This window comes from Gekko japonicus, unplaced genomic scaffold, assembly GCF_001447785.1.
Source record: "Gekko japonicus isolate JY-2015 unplaced genomic scaffold, Gekko_japonicus_V1.1 scaffold5174, whole genome shotgun sequence".
Lineage (NCBI taxonomy): Eukaryota > Metazoa > Chordata > Lepidosauria > Squamata > Gekkonidae > Gekko > Gekko japonicus.
The window spans coordinates 21,132-36,545 of record NW_015177175.1 but is presented as its reverse complement, the minus strand read 5'-3'; the positions used below and the strand labels follow the sequence as shown (position 1 = coordinate 36,545).

Here is a 15,414-nt window from a genome sequence, read left to right as displayed (position 1 = left end):
TCTCCAGGTCCCACCAGGAGATTGGCAACCCTAGGGGGAAGTCAGCTACACAGCAGGGGGTTGAAGAGAATGGTTTGATGGCTGCTGGGCCAAGATTGGCAACAATAGTTCCCCAGGAGCCCCATCGTAAATGCACCAAACAATTCCTCAAGATTTTCCAAAACACTACTCTGTTTTGGGCTTCTAGGGAACTTTGAAGTAGCACCAAAGCTTTAAGATCTCTCCAGCTGTCACCTGGAGACTGGCAACAGCTTGTCTGGAGTGTGGGCAGCATGGCATTGTATCTGTCTGAGGTCCCCCTCTTCCTCCTCCTCCTCAGATCCCACCCTCAGCAGGCTTCATCCCTAAAATATCCTGGAAGTTTCCAACCTGGAGTTGGCAACCCTATGTCCTGGAGTTCGAACCTGGAGTTGGCAACCATCAGCCAACGTTTATCTGCCTGTCTGTCTTTACAACCCCCCCCCACACACACACACACAGCCTCTGCCTAGGGAGCAGCTGACATCATTCTACTCTCCCAACTGAAAATTCCAACTGCCTTGTGGGGGGGGGGTGAGTCTGAGGTGTGGAATGGAGTGTAGTCCAATCAGCTTCCATATGTAAATGACCTTGGAACGCTGGGCGGGACTGCACAAAGCAGCCAATGAACCCAGCCAGTGTCTTCCGAGTGGCAGTTTTTTCGGCCTAACACTAAAGAAGTGCATTTTAGAACTTTGGTCCCCACTACTCTTTTATGTGCATCAGTCTTCCTGTGCCATCTTTCCTTATGTGACATTCTATTCTGGAATGTGCACATTAGAAGAACTGGCTGAAGCGCCTCAAAAAACCAAGAACAGCATGCAACCAAACTGACACAAAGTATTGCACAAGCTTTGGGGCTCACCAGAACTCTTCATCAGACTGAATGTGATCAAATTTTAAATACCCAGAGGCAGGGGTCATTTTGTAGAAAAAGAGGTGCAGGAGCTCATTAGCATAACTCATTCGCATAACTTATTTGCATATGCCACACACCACGACATCACCGGAAGTGTGTCAGAAGCAGGGGTCGTTTCGTAGAAAAAGAGCTAGGGGAACTCATTAGCATAACTCATTAGCATATGCCACACCCCCTGACATCACCGGAAATGTGTCATAAGGCCACACACCCCACCCCCAACGGTCCCAGCCACCACCACCGGCCTTGCAGCTCCACTGCCGAGCCCCATGAGGGGCCTGACAGTGGACCTGCAAGGCCGGCAGGAGTGCAAGGAAGCCCCGCGAAGGCCCTCCCTGGCCCCAGGCAGGCAGGGGTGGGGAGAGGCAGGGAGGAAGCAACTTACCCTCCCTCTTCTCCTGCCTCCTCCTGGCTGAATGAGGGCCGGAAGCGGGGCGGCCGGAAGCAGGGGGCGGTGCTTCGTCATGTGCCCCCCCCCGTACCTCACTCGGTGGAACTGCGATCCCCTGCGATCCACCCGAAATGACCTCTGGTCAGAAGGCAACACCCACCACTCAGGCTCCACTGGACTGTTTTGGATTGCTAGCTATGGGGGGGGGGGAACAAGCAGATCTGTCCTCACAGAGGAGGGAGAGCTTGTACCTGAAGGCGGTGTGGGGCGGCTCTGCAACTTACCTGGCTGCTTCTTGCTCCTCATGGCCCAACTGAGGGCTGCTGGGAGCAGGGGGCGGGGCTTGTTGCATGTGCCCGCCCCCCTGGGCTCTTTACTGCCGGAGCTCCGCTCCTGCGCGCTCCCGCAGGAAATGACCCCTGCCCAGAGAGGTGGGAACTAGATATTTCAGGCCATGATGTTAAGAACCGACCTTGCAGACCTCCTCAGTGAGGCAGGTGGAGGAAGACAGCTTAACTTTATTTCTGGTGTCAGGTGACAGAGCATCCTCTGGGAAGGTTCAGCTCATTTGATGGGTGCTCTTTGTTCACTCACTTTTTGGAAATACAAAAACCAGCTGAAATCCATCCAGAATCCTCTCAGCTTCTAACTGAGACACACTTTTCTGGATTCTCATTTTCCTGGCTGGAAAGTTCCTGTTTCTTTGGGTTTCCACCCCTGTTCTGCACATGTTTAGCTCCCTCTAGCAGCCGATTTGATATTATACTAATTACTGTCCAGCATAAAAACCCGCAGTTTAAATCTTCAGAGAAATGTGCCACATGTAAACCTGTGTGATATTGAATCAGCCACTCAAATACCACTGGCCTTAAAGGTAAAGGTTCCCTTGCTCGAAATCCAGTCGAATCCGACTCTAGGGTTGCGGTGCTCATCTCCCTTTCAAAGCCGAAGAGCCAGCGCTGTCCGAAGACGTTTCCGTGGTCATGTGGCCGGCATGACTAAACACCAAGTTGCACGGAACGCTGTTACCTTCCCACCGAAGCGGTCCCTATTTATCTACTTGCAATTTCTTGCTTTCGAACTGCTAGGTTGGCAGGAGCTGGAACTAGAGATGGGAGCTCACTCCGTCATGCGGCACACTTGGGTCTTGAACGGCTGAACTACTGACCTTCCACAGCCTGCAGTTCAGGGTCTTTACCACTTGAGCCACCGCAGCTTACGCTCTTGTATATGTGGTGCCTCAGTCCCACGGGACATTCTTCTCTATATACTATTTTGTCCTAGGTATACAGCAGTTAGATCTAAATTTCTTGATGATCCGCTAACAGGACAAAATTTCCCCTCTGACTTTGACAAGCTGGTCTTTCTGTTATCTGACACTGATCCGCTCGTCAGTTATAAAGTGTCTCTTTTTGCCTTGGCCGCCAAAAAAACCAGGCCTAAGACTGCAGCTTCAGAAAATTAACCTTTTTATGACTAACTGGGTTATTATTTTACAATTTTACTGTTTATGACTGGTCCGTATTTACTGGTGCGAAAATGCTTTCTAAGCGCTGTTTTACCTATGTATGATTAGAATTATTTTCTTTTTATTATTCTAATTCTGTATTGTGACGGCCTTTAGCTATATACGCAATAAAATTCTGGTATTCACTAGAGGGAGCAAAACACATGTGAAACAGGAAACCCCCCTCCCCAAGAAACAGGAACACACGAGTGAGGGAAATGAAAATGAGGACAAACCCACACTGTCCCCTTGCAGTCTGAGAGCAAAAGAAAGACCAAGTACCTGGTAGTCTTCATATTTAAAAGAACAGATAAATAGAATGGGATGCCCCAGGTATAGAGTCAATTAAAGGCAAATTTTTACTGGCCTAGGGATGTTCAATGAGTCCACGAAGAGTAGATTCCATCACTAGCTTCTTCCCAGAAGATGTGCTTTAACCTAAAAACAGCACTGAAATTAAGCTATGCACCTGCCTGTGTTCTGCAAAGAAGGACAGCAAGTTCCGCCCTGAACATCATGGGCCCCTGCCACACGGCAGGGAAAAAACGGGGCAAAGCGCGGCTTTTAAAAGCCGCACCAAAAAAGGAAACGCCGCAGCGGGATCCCATGGATCCCGTTAGCCACGCGTCGTTGCTCCCCAGCACGATCAGATGCCGGGGAGGAAGATACAAGTGGGAGGGGGAGGCTGCCGAACTGCGCATGCTCGAGCATGCGCAGTACGGCAGGGGGCCGGGGATGCGGTGGCGAAAAGACGCGCCGCCGATCCCACACCCAGGATGATGCAGTCCAAACGGATGAACCACCGAAGGTAGGTGGTTCATTTTTGCCGTGCATCATCGGGGGAAGGGCCGGATCGGAGACGGGAGCGCAACGCCAGGCAGATGTTGGCGTCGGATCGCTCCCGTTTGCCGCGCTTCCAATCCGGCCCACTCCCGGCCCAAAATGGCTCGTATGAACAGGGCCATGGTCTGGAAAATCTGCTCCCCTGCCTCCTACTTTTAAAGTTTTGTAATATCCAGCCTAATGAAGTTCTGGTGGGGTTAAAAGTTTGTGCAATGTTTTCTGTCGATTTGGCTTTTGCCCTAATAAAAAGGTGCTACAGAGACTTTGTGCTTGTTTTTTGGATTTTACATGGACCAATATGTCTGTTCGTCTTGACCTAGATAGCCCCGGCTACCCCAAGCTTGTTGGTTCTTGGAAGCTAAGCAGGGTGGGCCCTGGTCAGTATTTGGAATGGAGCCCACCAAGGAATACCAGAGTTGTGATGTGGACCCAGGCAATAGCAAACCACCTCCTAACATCCCCCGCTTTAAAACCCCACGGGGTCACCATAAGTCAGCCGTGATTTGACCGGGGGGGGGCGATGTCTGTTTACAATTTTATTCCCCTGAGTCATCTCAGCCATGGTTTGTTCAAAGCTACACAAATGCCTGAAAGGCGGTGGTGGTGGTGATGGGGTTAAGTTAGAGTCCTAAAATGCAAGAGGTGACATTTCTGCAACAACTGTCCAGGAAGAGGACTGACTAACCGGTACAGGTGGCCAATCAGAGCAGCCAGAGTCCTGTGATTGACATGAGGCAAGAGGCTTATCAGCTTCTTGTATTGCTCCAACCGCAGGGGCTTCTCAGTAATTTCTGGAAGGGAAAAGAGCACAGCATTATAAACTGGGTAATGCCACCAAAGTTATTGTGTTGCCTGCTATCAGAAAGCTGTGCCTTGGGGCTGTGCCCAAGAAGCATAATAGACTGTTTCAAAGGGTGAGACATTTGGGAAAGAAGAATGGCTTGTGTGCCCTGCACTATGGTACCCAAATAGGTGCCATGCAACACAGGGGGACTAAAACTCAGGAGGAGTGAACTCTGCGAGCTTTAATACAAGTAGAGTAAATGATGCAGACTACACAATTTATGATGAAGTTAGGCCCCGGTCACACGGCAAAGTTGCCGCAGGAGAGGTACGGAAGGTGGGCGCGATCCAGGCGCGATCACACCCCAACATCTGGGAAGTGGAGTGCACCCGTGGCTTACCGCCGACAATGCGCATTTAAAAACTAGTACCTCCAAGCAGGGCTCTTTTTGTAGAAAAATCCCAGCAGGAACTCATTAGCATATTAGGCAACACCCAACAGCAGAAACTCATTAGCATATTAGACCACACCCCTGACAGCACAGCTCATTAGCCCATTAGGCCGCACCCCCATGTTACCAAAAGTGTGGTCATCCAGCCACACCCACCTTTCCCTTCTTATTCTGTTTACCTTGTTTGTTGTCAAAACCCAGGGCCTTTTTGTAGCAGGAACTCCTTTGCATGTTAAGCCACACACCCCTAATGTAGCCAATCCTGATGAGTTTCTGCTGTTGGGTGTGGCCTATTATGCTAATGAGTTCCTGCTGGGCGTGGCCAACTCAGGAGCCAGCCGGAACTCCGTTCCTGTGCGTTCCTGCCCCAAAATAGCCCTGCCTCCAAGGTACTAGTAAACGTTTGCCACGGGCTGCCTCCAGACGCCTGTGGTGTGATCGCGCTGGCGCGCGGCATTCCCCTCCGGCTCCTCGTTTACCCGCTGGCGCCGAGGGAAGGACCCGTGCTGTGCTGCCGGCGTGTCTGATCGCGTAATCGCGGATCAAACTGCGCTGGAGCAAATAGCCACGCCCCCCCGCAATATCCGGCCCGTGTGCCCGGGGCCATATTATTTGATCTAATCAATCACTGTGGTTTCTTGTCCATGACCTGTTCCTGTTGACAGCAGAGGATAGAACTCAAAATAATGAGTTTAAATTACAGGTAGAAAGGCACCGGTTGCATATTAGGAACATTTTTTTTACAGTCAGAGTAGTTCAGCGGTGGAATTGGCTGCCTGGAGGGGTGGTGAGCTCCCCCTCACAGACAGTCTTCAAGCAGCAGCTGGACAAACACTTGTCAGGGCTGCTTTAGGCTGATCCTGCATTGGGCAGGGGGTTGGACTAGATGACCTCTATGGGATCCTCCCAACTCCGTGATTCTATGATTCTAACTCCATTTGGCAGTGTTATCGTAGCAGTGTTATTGAGAGGGTGTTGCCAGTGCCAAGTTACACTCTTTGTGCCCTATGGCAAAGCAGGGCATTCTGGGTGACAATGGGTCTCCTGAGCTACTGAGGTCATAGACTAGAAGAAAGCCTGTGGAAAAGGTTCATCTGCCTGGCTTCTTCCAAGACATCTGGTGAAGACTTTCCTAGTCCTGCTGCTGAATATCTTGTTAGCTGGAAATACTTCCAGGACCTTCTATATACAAAGCTCAGGGAGCGACGGCCTCTTCCCAAGTTCATCTGTGCAGCCAGAAAGACTGGTAATTTGGGTTGTTTTTTTTAAATTTTAAAGAGAAGAGGTATGATCTTTTAAAACATGGTTGCCTACCCCTGTGCCGTTCTTTCAAATTGTACCTCCAGTGGCTGCAGTGAATGAAATGATAACAATGTCAAAAAAGTCAGTAAGAAGGAGCCACAGAACAACACGTTTCTGCTGTTGGAAATCAGATAAGAGACTTAAAAGAATGTGGTATGTTTTCCCTTTTTTACAACGCTACACTTTCCACTGAGAATTTGCTTAGCCACGGGAAGTTCCTGCTGTAAACCTCACCTTCACTCCAGTTAGGGGTTCCAACCTCCAGGTTGTAGCTAGAGTTCTCCTGGGATAACAACCAGTGCTCCCTCTAAGCTGTGGAGTCCTGTGAGCAAAAATTCTACTTTGTGAGCTACTGGCATTAAAGTTGTGAGACAGCCATTTGGCTATTGCATAAATTAGTTTGCTCTGGAGCCATCCCTTCCTGAGCTAAGACAAAAATGTGTGAGCTGGAGGCTAAAAAACTGCGCTAGCTGCAGTGGCTCAAGTGGTTAAGACGCTGAACTGCAGGCTGTGAAAGGTCAGTAGTTCAGCAGTTCGAAACCTGGGTGCCGCATGATGGAGTGAGCTCCCATCTCTAGTTCCAGCTCCTGCCAACCTAGCCGTTCGAAAGCAAGAAATTGCAAGTAGATAATTAGGTACCACTTCAGTGGGAAGGTAACAGCGTTCCGTGCGCCTTGGTGTTTAGTCATGCCGGCCACATGACCATGGAAACGTCTTCAGACAGCGCTGGCTCTTCGGCTTTGAAACGGAGATGAGCACCGCAACCCTAGAGTCGGATTCGACTGGCTTTCGAGCAAGGGAACCTTTACCTTTAGCTCACACTAACTCAGCTTAGAGGGAACACTGCTAACAACTAATCTCCAGGTGACAGGTATCACTTCACCTGGAGAAAGTGGCCACTTTGGAAGACGGACTCTGAAGTCCCTCCCCCCCCCAAGCCCCGCCCTTCTCATGCTCTACCCCAAAAATCTCCAGCTATTTTCCAACTTGGATCTGGCAACCCTAATTCCAGTACAGAAACATCTGATCAATAATACACTGGAAGCTTCCCTTTCTGTTAAAGGCTGTTCATTAGGAATCAAAACTCTGCTGTTTATGGTCGAATTCCTCTGTTATGGAACTCAGGTCTCAACAGACCCTTTTGTCCGGGGGGGGGGGGAACAACATCTTCCCCCAGCTTGCTGAAACCGGTTTCCAGTGCCTTCTGGCCAAGTTCACCCCTGGATATCTCCGGTGTAGGGTTTTTTGGGGGGGGCATATTTTATTTGGTGTTTTCCAAACAAAACAATCCATATTGCCGTAAAAATAAAAAAATCCCACAGAGCATAAAGTCCATGTCTAGTGGCTTTAAATGGTGGAATCCTAAATTAATAATAAGAGACTATACATTTAGCAAAGCTCTCCGAGATAATTGTTTCGTGTAACTATAACGGCAGCTGAAGATCTGCTAGCACCATCTACTGGAAACTGAAGGAAGCAGCAAGTGAAGAAATCTCATTTGGTCGTGAGCCAGTGAGTATCCTGGGAGGCAAGACTCTTCGTAGGGATGCCAGCCTCCAGGTGAGACCTGGGGATCCCCTGGAATTGCAGCTCATCTCCAGACTCCAGAGATCAGTTCCCCTGGAGAAAAGGGATGCTTTGGAGGGTGGGCTCTGTGGCCTTGTACCCCACTGAGGTCCCCGTCCTCCCCAGGCTCCATCCCCAAATCTCCAGGAGTTTCCCAGCCTGGATCTGGCAACCCTACGTCTTCCCTAGTCTTCAATGCAGGGATAAAAAAGCCCCCTCTCAGATGAAGAGCGAGAACAAGTGGGCCAGAAGTCCATATCTGCTATGGAATGGAGCATTTTCACCAAAGAAGACTTGAAAATCGCACAGACTGGCAGCAGAGCCACGTGACACAGCCTCCTCTCCTTTGGCAAGGTCACAGGAAGAGGCGCCCAATGAATTTATCTCAGCCGTGTGTTCTCCTTTTTAAAACTTAAAAAAAAAAGGTCAGTAAGTAAAAAGTAAACTTTTGCAAGGTCAGGAAACTGACCCAAGGGTGAACCTGCTGATATCTTTCCACTGTTGCTTCAAGCCCTTAAATCGGTGCCTGATCTTCAACTTAAAGATACTCCATGGACTGGATCCATAATAATCCCATTTAACTGATTTTGCTAATGGGAACAAGGAAGCAATGGAGGTAAGCAATGGAATCCATCGAGTGAATATATATGCACAATGTACAAAACCAAATAACATTCATGCTCTCTTTCGAATTCATAATTTGAATTCAACTAAGCATGTATTGATTATTCGCAATCTTGGTCTCCCAGATCAAAAGCAGCTTAACTCTGTGGAGCCCCCATGCAAAAGGAACTAGCACAGTCTTGGTTTCTTCAGATGTAGTATGCTGAAGCTATAAAATCAACATAAGAAAAACCTGCTAAATCAGACCAATGAGGGTCCATCTAGTTCAGCATCCTGCTTCATACATTGACCAACAAGCTGCCCTGGAGGATTAACAAAGAGGGCACAGAGACCAAAACCTTCCTCAGATGTTGCCTCCTAACGTTCAGAGGTTTACTGTCTCTGAATATAGAGGTTCTCTTTATTCACTATGGCTAGTAGTTGCTAATGGACCTGTCCTCCATGAAACTGTCTAACCTCCCTCTTAAAGTCATCCATTCTCATGGCTATCACTACATTCACTGGGAGCAACTTCCACATTTTAATCACTCGTCGACAATGCTCCCTCTAAGCTGTGGAGTCTTGTGAGCAAAAATTCTACTTTGTGAGCTACTGGCACTAAAGTTGTGAGAGAGCGATTTGGCTGCTGCATACATGAGTTTGCTCTGGAGCCCTCCTTCCTGAGCTAAGACAAAAATCTGTGAGCTGGAGGCTAAAAAACTGTGAGCTAGCTCACAATAACTCAGCTTAGAGGGAACACTGCTCGTCGAGTAAGGAAGCATTTCCTTGTGTCCAGCCTGCATCTATTCCCATCAACTTCATTTGATGCACCCAACTTCTAGTATTTTGGGAGGGGGACAAAAAGTTCTCTCTGGCTGTGGTCACACACACTAAATAAACCCACTTTCAGTGCACTTTCCAACTGGATTTTTCCAGTTCACACAGTAAGATACAAATGCACGGAAAGTGGATTATTTAGTGTCTGTGACCAGTGTTCCCTCTAAGCTGAGTTAGTGTGAGCTAGCTCACTGTTTTTTTAGCCTCCGGCTCACACATTTCTGTCTCAGCTCAGGAAGGAGGGCTCCGAAGCAATCTAATTTGGGCACAAACATCATGGGAAGTATCACCTGGAACTGTGTGGATTGCATCTTGGACTCATGACATTAGTATTGATTGAGCACCGTTGTGTTTAAGTGTCGGATGTTTTATTATGTATTATATGTCTTAAGCTTACTATGTATTATATGTTTTTACTATGGCATGGTTAATTACCTTCCCCGTGTTAGCTGCCCTGAGCCCATTGGGGAGGGCGGGATATAAATGTGATAAATAAATAAATAAATAATTTATGCAGTAGCCAAATCCCTGGCTCACAACTTTAATGCCAGTAGCTCACAAAGTAGAATTTGTGCTCACAAGACTCCACAGCTTAGAGGGAGCACTGTCTGGGACCGCAGCCTCTGCCCACCCTCTCTACCCCACACGTACTTTTATAAACCTCTATCATGTCCCCGCCTTAGTCATCTCTTTTCTAAACCGAGAAGTCCCGGACTCTTCAGCCTTTCTTCATAGGGAAGGTGCTCCAACCCCGTAATCATCTTGCTTGCCCTCCTCTGTACTCTTCCCAGCTCTGCCATGTCCTTTTTGAGATACGATGAGCAGAACTTCACATGGTATTCCAAACAAAGCGCACCGTAGATCCAGACAGGGGCATTATAGTCAATGCTCTCTCTAAACTGTGGAGTCTCGTGAGCAAAAATTCTACTTTGTGAGCTACTGGCATTAAAGTTGTAAGCGAGCGATTTGGCTACTGCATACATTACTCTGGCTACAAAGCAGGTCATGAGCAATGCTCTCTCTAAACTGTGGAGTCTTGTGAGCAAAAATTCTACTCTGTGAGCTACTGGCATTAAAGTTGTAAGCGAGCGATTTGGCTGCTGCATACATTAGTTTGTTCTGGGGCCATCCTGCCTCAGCTAAGACAAAAAGGTGTGAGCCGGAGGCTAAAAAACTGTGAGCTAGCTCACACTAACACAGCTTAGAGGGAACACTGACTACAGTATTGGCTGTTTTATTTTCAGTTCCATTTAAGTGTGGAGTTTGTGTTTTTCGCCATTGCTGCACAATTGGCCTTGGTTTTCACTGTCCTAAATAATTCTGTATAATGTGCAAAGCAGCTATAAGCACAGACAGCTTGTGACGCTCACATGCTGGCACCAGGCAGGCAAGTCACCAGGCAGTTAAAACACCCATCACGGACCCCACTTTCTATACTCCTAATGACTGAACTGCCCAGCCCACTATCAAAAGCCCACCTCCCCCAACCCCAGAGGGGTATCACTGGTACAAGAGGATATTGGTTCATCATTCGAGGTAGGGGTCACATCTAAGGGCTAATTTCCTTCCCCTTCAGCCTGATGCCTGGAACCTCAGTCTCCACAACAGGAGGAGGACTTCTGGCAGATCTCATCCACACACGTGTCCTTCTTAGCTTCTCCCTAGCCTCCAAGGAATGAACCTGCTTCCTGACAGCCAGGAGTTCCGCGCACCACCAATTTCTTCCCAGAGGGCAGATAATCATTCATTCATATGTCAGTCTTTTCAAAACACTGGATAGCCCCCCTCTTTCCTGCTGCCTCTCTACCTTCACGACTCGTTTAGCTGTTTAAAGGAGTTAAGACGTAAAACGGGGTGCTTATGTGAAACACTGCAGATTCCTCAGCCAAGAAGAATAATGTGGTATTCTAACTTCTTCGTGCCGCTGCTCAGCCTGAATGTCCTTTGTCAAGAATGTCCTTTGTCTTTGGGGTTCTCTCTTGCTCTCCCGCAAAGACCCCCCCACTACACTCCCAAGCTCAGCTCCCATTAGCAGATTCTGACCTATTTCCCACAAGCCGCTGCTCCGCCCTCGTGCTTCCCTTTCCCCCGATTACATTAGTCAGTTTTCCACTACTTGCTGTGCAACCGCATTTTGCCCCACGGCTTTGCCCGATTTCCCCCGCGTCTCCTCAATCCTGTTTTTTGAGGATCGCGGGGAAAATCGGGCGAAGCTGCGGGGCAAAATGCGGTCGCGCAGCAAGTAGTGAGAAACTGACTAATGTAATCGGGGGAAAGGGAAGCACGAGGGCGGAGCAGCGGCTTGTGGGAAATAGGCCTCTGTTTTCAAGCACTCTGGACAAAAGCAATTTAGAGAACTACCTTTGTCCAGGGTTCCCGCGAACAGAGTAACTGGTATCATCTCGCCATAATATACCCCAAATCTTCAGATTCAAACCAACTTGGATCCAATTTCTGCAGTTGCTCATCTAAAGACCACCACCTGGGCCTTTGCATTTCACGGGTCCAACACCCTTTGGATCTGCGGTATGGAGAGAGACCCATTAGCTGGCTGCAGTAGTAGAAGGAGAAGATGGATACCTGCAGCTTCTTTCCACTGGGGGTGCAGGTACGTGGTGAACACGGGATCCTCCAGCTCCCGAAAGAACCTCTTCAGCACATCTGTAACATCCTCAATGAAATTGTCACTGATGCGCAGCTTGACATTTCGGGCGTCCCGTCGGAACTCCTCCATCAGCGCCTTGATGCGGGATTTGGCTCCATTCTTCCGATAAATTCCTTCATGTCGTAACCCTAATGGAAGAGCAGGGGGAGGGACAGAGAGACTCCAGTTGGGAAATGGTGTGTGTGTGTGTGTGTTTGTGTATAAGTGTGTGCATGCACAAAAGGCAAACGAGATGGCTACATCCAACAATGAATTGCCCAAGAAAAAATATTACAGCTTTGGTTTTAATTTACAGCCTGTACCATCCAAGGAGGAGCTGCAGTGGCTCAAGTGGTTAAGACGCTGAACTGCAGGCTGTGGAAGGTCGGTAGTTCAGCAGTTCGAGACCCGAGTGCGCCGCATGACGGAGTGAGCTCCCGTCTCTAGTTCCAGCTCCTGCCAACCTAGCAGTTCGAAAGCAAGACATTGCAAGTAGATAAATAGGTACCCCTTCGGTGGGAAGGGAACAGCGTCCCGTGCACCTTGGCGTCTAGTCACGCCGGCCACATGACCACGGGAACGTCTTCGGACAGCGCTGGCTCTTCGGCTTTGAAACAGAGATGAGCACCGCAACCCTAGAGTCGGATTCGACTGGCTTTCGAGCAAGGAGGAACCTTTACCTTTTTACCATCCAAAGCCCTGACCTGGATGGCCCAATTTCGTCAGCTCTCAGCAGCTAAGCAGATGGGAGACCGCCAAGGAAGTCTGAGGTCGCTACCCAGAGGCAGGCAATGGAAAACCACCCCTGCTTGTAAGTCGGCTGTGGCTCGACGGCCCTTTCTGCCACCACCATTCAAAGGCCTCAGAAGGCATAATGAAATCAATGTCTCCACATCCCCTTAGAGCACAATTAAACATAATCAGATTCACTGACACCTCCCTCACCTTTCCACGCTTTGCATTAAGAAAAGGCTATTGAACTTTTGCTTGGGGACAATCATCAAACGTATCGTCGTAACAGCAGCAAGAGTCTTTATGACTATCACACCTCAGATAAACAGAACACATTTTTTATCGCATCTTTCTCCCAGACAGGGAAGGAGGAGAGAGAAATGCACAAACACATGCTAGGTACGCCAGCAGGAACCCGAGAATCAAACTGCCAAGGTGGCCATCTTGAGTGGAGGACCGGCAAGGAGAGTCTGTCTTGTCCAGTGTTCCCTCTAAGCTGAGTTCGTGTGAGCCAGCTCACAGTTTTTTAGCCTTCAGATCACATGTTTTTGTCTTCGCTCAGGAAGGATGGCTCCAGAACACACTAATTTATGCAGCGGCCAAATCGCTTGCTCGCAACTTTAATGCCAGGAGCTCACAAAGTAGGATTTTTGCTCACAAGACTCCACGGCTTAGAGGGAGTGTTGGTCTTGTCCCTTTTTAACCACAACCTCTTTCCCCACTCTTAACCCCTTTCTTCCTGTTTTGAGAGGTCTGTGTGGTGGGGATATGCTTCCTTGCATCTTTTCCCCTGCACACGGAAACACCGCTGGTGGTGAAATAGTTCACAAATAAATATAAACATTAAGTCCAGCAAAAGGATCATATTAGTTCAGCCTCTTAAATCCCACCCTTTCTAGGCAGTTTTCCTCGTGTTTTCTTCCGCTCCCCCCCTCAATCGCTCACAAATTCATGCGCATGGGAGGCGTCCCTCCCCCGCTCGTCCCCCCCCCCGTTCAGTGGGGTGGGGTGGGGAGCTATCTTTTCCTCTTTAAACGCTACAAAATTGACTCACGTTCATAAGCGGTCTTTCGACCTCGCTTTCATTTCGTTTCTGCCGCATGATCTCCTGCGCTCGTCCCGGTCGGTGTCACTAAGCCCCTTCGGTCTCGCAGCACGGAGAACCGTCGGAATGAAGAGGCGCCTCAATTCTCAGGCATTCCGCCCTCGAAGAAGCAACCTCTTATAAGTTCCATGGCCACAGGGTCCCTTCGCCGGGCCCCTGGGGGGGGGTTGCGAGCCTGCGCACCCCCTTCTTCGGCTGGAGCGCAGCTTCACCCCCGGGAGGTCTGGGAGGTGAGTCTGCTAGCGCGCCGCCATAAACCGGAAGTCCTTAAATCCCACCCTTTCCATACTTAATCCTGAGCTCCAAATGGCAGGAGAAACAAGCAGGTCTTCTGGTGGCAGAAAGCACCGACAAGTTGCAACCGGCTTATGGGAATCCTGAGGGATTTTCAAGGCAAGACGTGAACTGAGGTGGTCTGCCATTGCCTGGACTTCCTTGGTGGCCTCCTGTCCACGTACAAACTAGGGCCTACCGTGCTTCACGACTGAGAACTGATGAGATCAGGCTATAGCCAGGTCTTCCGGCACCACCCTGCAAGTGCTCAGGCTGAACACTGGGTGCATGTGTGCCTATGCCGGCAATGAAGAACCAAAACTGTGACTGAACAGAAAAAACAACAATAAATTATAAGCAATTGTTAAAGGCATATAAGAAGACCCCAATGCTGGGAAAGATTGAAGGTCAAAGAAGACGGGGACGGCAAAGGATGAGATGGTTAGACAGTGTCATAGATGCAACGAACATGAAATTGAGCCAACTTCAGACAGCGGCGGAAGACCAGAAGGCCTGGCGGGATCTGGTCCATGGGGCGCGGAGAGTCGGACTCGACTGTGCGACTGAACAACAATAACAAAATATTGTGTCAAAGCAGGGCTCTTTTGGTAGAAAAAGCCCAGCAGGAACTCATCAGCATAATAGGCCACACCCAACAGCAGGAACTCATAAGCCTTTTAGGCCACACCCCCGACAGCACAGCTCATTAGCATATTAGGCCACACCCCCATGTTACCAGAAGTGTGGTCATCCAGCCACACCCACCTATTGCTTCTTATTCTCTTTACCTTGTTTGTTGTCAAAACCCAGGGCTTTTTGCATGTTAGGCCACACACCCCTAATTGTAGCCAATCCTAATGAGTTTCTGCTGTTGGGTGTGGCCTATTATGCTAATGACTTCCTGCTGGGCGTGGCCAACTTGGGAGCCAGCCGGAACTCTGTTCCTGTGCGTTCCTGCCCAAAAATAGCCTTGTGTCAAAGTGATTATTAGAAGCACAGGTATATCAAGGCAAAAAGTCCTCTTAAAGCCATAGAGTCAAAAAGAGACACTCCTCTTAAAAGACGTAAAATCTTCTGTGAAAGTACATAAATCCACAGTAAATCTGAGGTCTTCCCGTCAGGAGTTCAAGGAAACAGACAGATAAATCATCAGACGGACAGGAACCTGTTTCGAAGTCACCTTGCAGTATTTAGAGATTATGGAGACTTTCTGAGCAAGGTCCCTGCCTTCATACGTTTTATTATGGCAACTAGACTTAAGAAAGATCTCACTTCAAAACAGGTTACTATCCGTCTGATGATTTACTGCCTTTCAATAAGAGGACCGTCTGTTTCCTTGAACTTCTTACAGGAATACTTCAGATTTACTGTGGATATATGTACTTTCACAGACATTTTTTGTTTTATAAGAGGATTGTTTCCTTTGACTCTATGGCTTT

General features: G+C 48.8%; 1 protein-coding gene across 1 annotated transcript in view; it reads right to left on the bottom strand.

Annotated features, from left to right (window-relative positions):
* LOC107124863 (arf-GAP with Rho-GAP domain, ANK repeat and PH domain-containing protein 3-like) overlaps window positions 1-15,414 on the bottom strand; it is a gene marked incomplete at both ends in the record, with an annotated part of 57,786 nt that overhangs the window by 23,208 nt on the left and 19,164 nt on the right. Inside the window, 2 exons of the mRNA XM_015428365.1 lie at window positions 4,364-4,469; window positions 11,802-12,014. Of these exons, the coding sequence (XP_015283851.1) occupies window positions 4,364-4,469; window positions 11,802-12,014 (319 nt within the window). The remainder of the gene's footprint in view (window positions 1-4,363; window positions 4,470-11,801; window positions 12,015-15,414) is intronic.